The following is a 6,149-nucleotide window of genomic DNA, read 5'->3' on the forward strand; positions in this document are numbered from 1 at the left end:
AAAATATTTTAATTATAAAATAAATAATAAAAGTATTATAAAACAAAGATAATATTTAACTTAAACAAAGTAAATCTTCAATTATTAATAAGACAATAATTTATAAATAATAATTACATTTAACATTATTCATATTTATTAAATGAATTTTTAAAGAGAGTAAAAGTGATATAATATTTTGAATGAAACATTTTGTATGAAATAAAAAAATAAGATAAACATAATAAATAACAACAAAGAAAAGATAGAATAATTTAAATGATAGGCAAACTTTCTATCAGAATAGGCATACTTTTAAGATCAAACTCTCTTATTATTTTATAAAAACAAATGAACTTTATTATTTTATTTTTATTATATTCATTCTCTATTGGTGAGACTTGTTCTCGTAAACCAGTTATTTTAATTCCAGGAATAATGTCATCTATACTTGATATTAAATTAAATATCAGTAAAACTGATGAACATTTTAAAAAAAAATGTAAAAAAGTTGAAGATTGGGAACGATTTTGGGCATCATATAAACTTGCATCTGAATGTTATTTAGAATATATGCATTTACAATGGAATAATAAAACAAAACAAATGAAAAATTATGATGGAATAGAAATTAGAGCACCTGACTTTGGAAAAACTTATGCTGTTGATACATTGTGGCCTGAAATTCCATGGAAGAAAATTACTGGAATATGGAGAAAATTTATTAGTCATTTAGAAGAACTTGGATATCAAGATGGAATTGATATGATGGCAGCACCATATGATTGGAGATTTTCTCAATCGAAAGTAATTGATATATGGCTCGAACAAACAAAACAACTTCTTCTTGACTCTTATAAAATAAATGGAAAAAAAACAGTGTTAATTTCATCTTCTATGGGAGGATATATGGCATATAGATTATTAGATTATCTTGGAAATGATTTTTGTAATCAATACATTGATCAATGGATTGCAATTAGTATGCCTGTTATGGGATCAGGTGTTGCTGTAAAAATGATTACTGTTGGTGAAGATTTACTTCATTTAAATTTACCAATTGATAGATTACTTAAAGTAATTCGATCAATTGAATCGGTTGTAGGATTATTACCTATTGATACATTATGGAATAAAGATGATTTATTAATGGAAATTGAAAGTACTGGAGAACGTTATACTGTTGGTAATATTACTCAATTTATTCAAGCCATTCCAACAACAAATGAATTTGGTGTTTATGTTTATGAAAATACTTTAAAACCATATTATGAAAAAAATAATTATAAAGTACCAAATCAAGTACCTTTAAATTGTATTATTTCAGGTGGAATTGAAACTGCTTCATCAATGTCATTCAAAAAGTCACTTGATAGTTTATATACAATTAATTATACAGATGGAGATGGAATGGTAAATATTAATTCTTTAAAAGCATGTTCAATGTTTACCTCTAATGTAACTTATATTGGTAAATCAAGTCATAATGATATTCTTAAGAAAGATGAATGTTTTTCAGTCGTGAAATCATTAATTTGTTGATAAAAACCAATTAAATACGAGTGAATATAATTACATTCATTTAATTTAATCATAATAGAGTTTTTAACGTCAATTAGTTAAAATAATAAACTTATATAATAAAAATAAAAAAGAAAAGAAGAAGTAATAGATAAGATACGTCTACAATTGGAGTTTATGATTATTAAAGAAATAAGTATTTCAGTTTTTTTTTTCAAAATGTTCTCTCTTAGTGTCATAATATTCATTTCCATCATTTGAGAATTAGAAGGTTCTTCTTCTAATGAACTACAAGAATAAATAATAAATTTTTGTAAAATAAAAAAAAATATTAAAAATATTTTCACATAAAAAGGATAAATAACTTTAAATTAATTTTGAAAAGAACAATGACATTAAAAGCATTGAAAGTATGTGAAAATCTTTATTGGGTTGGAGCTCTTGATAATGACTTAAGAGTCTTTGATATTATTATGTCAACACCATATGGAACATCATATAATTCATTTTTATTAACAACAAGTGAAGGGAATATTTTATTTGAAACTGTTAAAGAGAATTTTGCACAAGAATGTCTTAGTCGTGTTACTGATGTAATTGGGGAATCTGGTAAAATTGACTATATTGTTTGTAATCATACAGAACCAGATCATAGTGGTTCATTAGTTCATATATTAGAAAAATTTCCACAAGCTACTGTTATTGCTACATTTGCTGCATTAACAAATATTAAATACATTGGACATATTACAAAGAAAACTAAAACCATTGATAGTACAAAAAATAAACAATTCAAATTAGGACAATATACTCTTAATTTCTTTATTCAACCATTTTTACATTGGCCAGATACTATGATGACTGTTATTCCTGAATTAAAAGTTCTTCTTCCTTGTGATGTTTTTGGTGCTCATTGTGCAGATCCAAGAGTATTTAATGATGAAATGACAGATAGAATTAAAGATCTTGATGATGCATATAAACATTATTTTGATTGTATCTTTGGACCATATACTTCATTTGTTCTTAAAGGAATTAACATACTTGAAAATGATATTGGATTTCCAGTAGATGAACTTAAAGCTATCTGTTGTAGTCATGGACCAGTATTAAGAACAAATATTAAAGAAAATATTGAAAGATATAAAAAATGGTCACAACCAAAAGTATTAAAAGATCGAGTTATTATTGCTTATGGATCAGCTTATGGATATACTGAAATGATGGCAGAAAAAATTGCAGAAGGAGTTAAATCAGTTGGAGTAGAAGTCATTATGCATAACATCGTTACATCATCTGTTGATGCTATTTTAAATGACTTTGAAAATTCTAAAGGATTATTATTAGGAACTCCAACACTTGTTGGTGAAGCACTTCCACCAATGTACATTATTCTTGCTCATTTAAATCCAATTGTTCATTGTAGTAGATATGTTCAATGTTTTGGAACTTATGGGTGGAGTTGTGAAGGAGTAAGAAATTTATCAGTAAGGATTGATCAATTAATGGTAAGAAGACCTGTTCGACCATTATCTTTTAGATTTAAACCTACTGAAGAGAGTCTTAAAGAATGTTTCGAGTGGGGAAAAACTTTTGCTACTGCATTATTACAAAACAAAGAATTTGTTTCTGAATAATTGGTAGTGTTTTTTTTACTAAGTTTTTATTGAATGAAAAGAGTATATTTTATTTTAAATAGAAAAATTGTTGAACTTAAATTCTTTAAATGGATTTACCATATATAACTAAATACTTAATTCATAACTCTCAATTCCAAGCAGGTGGTCATCAAGGGTGTATTATTCAACAAGGAAATTATCTTATCAAAAAGATAAGTTATAAAAGAGTTTGTTTAAATTCTTTCTTTTATTTTTTTTTTTAAATATTAATTACATAAAATAACCTTTTTGTAAAGGAATTAGAATTTTATTTAGAAAATAAAGATTTAATAGACTGGAAAGGATTAATTCCATACTTTTTTAATTCTTTTACATTTAATAATGATACGTTCATTTCAATAGAAAATATTATTTCTGAATACTTAAAACCATGTGTGTTAGATATTAAAATAGGAAATAAAACATGGTGTGATGAAACAGATGAAAACAGAAAAAAAGAACGAATAAAATTAGATGCTTTAACAACACAAAATACACTTGGGTTTAGGTTTTGTGGAATGACAATAACACAAAAAGATGGTTATTCATTTTCAATAAATAAAAAAATTCATCTTGAAATTCATTCAAGAGAAGAAACAATTAAATTATTATCAATATTCATTCATCAATTAGGCTTTGAAAAAGATAGAATTATTAATTATTATCTTCAACAAATGGAAAAGATTAAAAATTGTATTAAAAAAATGAAATATCACTTTTTTTCAAGTTCATTACTCTTTGTTTATGACGTTGAGTCTTATCAATGTGATTGTAGGATGATAGACTTTTCACATTATTACAATATGTCAACTCATATATCAAAAATAGATGATGGTGTAATTGAAGGAATTAACACATTGTCTTTATTATTTAAAAATATCTAAACTGTTTTAAAATAAAACAAGTAATTTAATTTTTGGTTCTTTAAAACAAATAAGTCTTATTCAATAATAGATATTTCCACATTTAAAATTTACAAAATCAGAACATTTTAGAACAACACCTATAGAAGCATTTTGATGATTAATTGGATTCAACAACGTTTCTCCTTTAGACCCAAGCCATACAATTTCATTATTTTCAAATATAAATCCAAGTTCTGGGTCAAGGCAATTCCATGGTGATCTATTAACATAAATCAAATCATCAACTACACCTGCATGACATGTGTATCCTGGTTGAATTATTGATAGCATAAACATTATTCCACTAAATAGAATAGATATGACAATAAACATATTGAATATTTTTAACCAATCACCATAAAATTGACCAATAGTCCATACAATCAAAACAACAATACTGTAAATTCCTATGAACTGAATTGAACAACCAAAAAGAAAACTTAATGAACCACAGATAATTCCAACTACAATACACCCTGAAACTCCAAATTTTGTTGTTTCTTTGTTTACATTGACATTAGATGAACGAGATGAATACCATAACCCAACACTAAGTAATGCAAAATATCCCCAAATAAAAGGAAGTGAAGGATATAATATAGATAAAATAACACTAAGTATAGTAATGATAATAGCACTAGGTAGAGTAATATATCGAGGTCCAAGAGAAAATGAAAAATCTACAGTAAATTGGTTAATTGTTTGTAATAATTTGTTTGATTCTTCTAGTAACTTAACAGCAAGAGTATATGAATTTTGTAAAGGTATAATTTCTTTATCTAATTCTTTAACTGATTCAACAATAAAAGGAATAAGACTGATAGGATCAATAGATAAATATCCGCTTTCATCTTCATGGACTAAATCAGGAAATTGTTCTTTTAATTCTTGAGCTATAAAACCATACGTCTCTGCATTAGCAACATCATATGTGTACATCTTGCCAGTAACATTAAGTAGTCTTTCTAATGCATTTCTAATTGGTGCAATTTTTGTTTTTGTTCTTGAGTCACTTCGTTGAAAGAAACCATTTTCTGCAAATACAGCACCAAAGATATGAAGTTGTTTTAATGAAGGAGAAACTTGAAGTACTTTAATAAAATCATCAATATTTGTTGAACAAAATAATTGTTGGGGTGTTTGAGATAACTGTGGAAATGAAGTTTTTTGAATAATTGGAGGAAGGTCATTAAAATCTGAAATTTCATGACCAGCCAATGATTCTGAAGGAGGTGATAAAGTGTCAATCTGATTTTCAGAAGAGTGAGTAATATTATTTAGACTGTTAGTAGAAACTAACGAGGTAATTAACGGAGATTCATTTTTTTTATTACTTTGTTTTGTAACAAGAGGGTATTTTCTTTTACGAATATTTACTTCATCTGGTACAAATTCAATATATTTTTCACACATTTCTTTTGGGAATTGTTTATTTTCTAAATTTTTAAATGCAACTCCACCAAATTCATTATATATAAATTTAAGATGTGCATCCCAAACATGTGAAGTACAATTGTATTTAGTTTTTGCTGGTTCATTACAACCAGGATAATTACACTTCCAATCTTTATAACGAATTCTTTGTTTAGAAGGACTTTTAGTTTGATTTTTCATTCTACATTTTTTATTTTTTTTAATAATTTTTTTATTTTTTTTAATAATAATAAAGATAAAAATTCATCATTTCTTTGATAAAATTGTTTTGTTTTATTCTTTTTTCAAAAAATGACAAATTAAATTTCTTGTACTTTCTTTTTAATTAAAAATTTTAATCATTTTCTACTCCAGTTTCAGGAACTTGTGATGATACTGACGCTTCAATACTTTCTTCAGTTGTATTAGTTGTTGAGACTCTTTCTGAAGAAAGTTCTTTTGATCTTGTTTCAGTTTTTGTTGAAGCAGACTGATCTCTATGAGAATCTGATTTTGATTTATCATTAACTATCTTAAACTTAGAATCTAACATTACACCAATTTCTTTGAACGTAGGTCTTTCTGATGGGTTGTGTCTCCAAGATTGTTCAATAACATCTTTTAATAAACAATCATCAGAAATATCAAGTCTTTTTCCAGCACCTACAAATCT

General features: G+C 25.8%; 4 protein-coding genes across 4 annotated transcripts; 3 read left to right on the top strand and 1 right to left on the bottom strand.

Annotated features, from left to right (window-relative positions):
- Positions 1-330: 330 nt before the first annotated feature.
- On the top strand, positions 331-1,521 carry ENU1_152030 (lecithin:cholesterol acyltransferase domain containing protein; the record flags this gene model as incomplete). Its single annotated transcript, XM_008860626.1, has 1 exon — positions 331-1,521. The coding sequence occupies one exon, from the start codon at positions 331-333 to the stop codon at positions 1,519-1,521; it is 1,191 nt and encodes a 396-aa protein (XP_008858848.1).
- Positions 1,522-1,889: 368 nt separating this feature from the next.
- Positions 1,890-3,137, top strand: ENU1_152040 (type A flavoprotein, putative; the record flags this gene model as incomplete). The annotated part of the gene is made up of 1 exon (XM_008860627.1): positions 1,890-3,137. One exon carries the CDS (start codon positions 1,890-1,892, stop codon positions 3,135-3,137), a length of 1,248 nt encoding a protein of 415 aa, XP_008858849.1.
- An 89-nt stretch (positions 3,138-3,226) lies between these two features.
- On the top strand, positions 3,227-4,042 carry ENU1_152050 (inositol hexakisphosphate kinase, putative; the record flags this gene model as incomplete). The annotated part of the gene is made up of 2 exons (XM_008860628.1): positions 3,227-3,346; positions 3,416-4,042. 2 exons carry the CDS (start codon positions 3,227-3,229, stop codon positions 4,040-4,042), a joined length of 747 nt encoding a protein of 248 aa, XP_008858850.1.
- Positions 4,043-4,102: 60 nt separating this feature from the next.
- Positions 4,103-5,677, bottom strand: ENU1_152060 (hypothetical protein; the record flags this gene model as incomplete). The annotated part of the gene is made up of 1 exon (XM_008860629.1): positions 4,103-5,677. The coding sequence occupies one exon, from the start codon at positions 5,675-5,677 to the stop codon at positions 4,103-4,105; it is 1,575 nt and encodes a 524-aa protein (XP_008858851.1).
- Between the last annotated feature and the right edge of the window lie 472 nt (positions 5,678-6,149).

Source organism: Entamoeba nuttalli, assembly GCF_000257125.1.
Source record: "Entamoeba nuttalli P19 unplaced genomic scaffold asmbl_6313, whole genome shotgun sequence".
NCBI classification, from domain to species: domain Eukaryota; phylum Evosea; order Mastigamoebida; family Endamoebidae; genus Entamoeba; species Entamoeba nuttalli.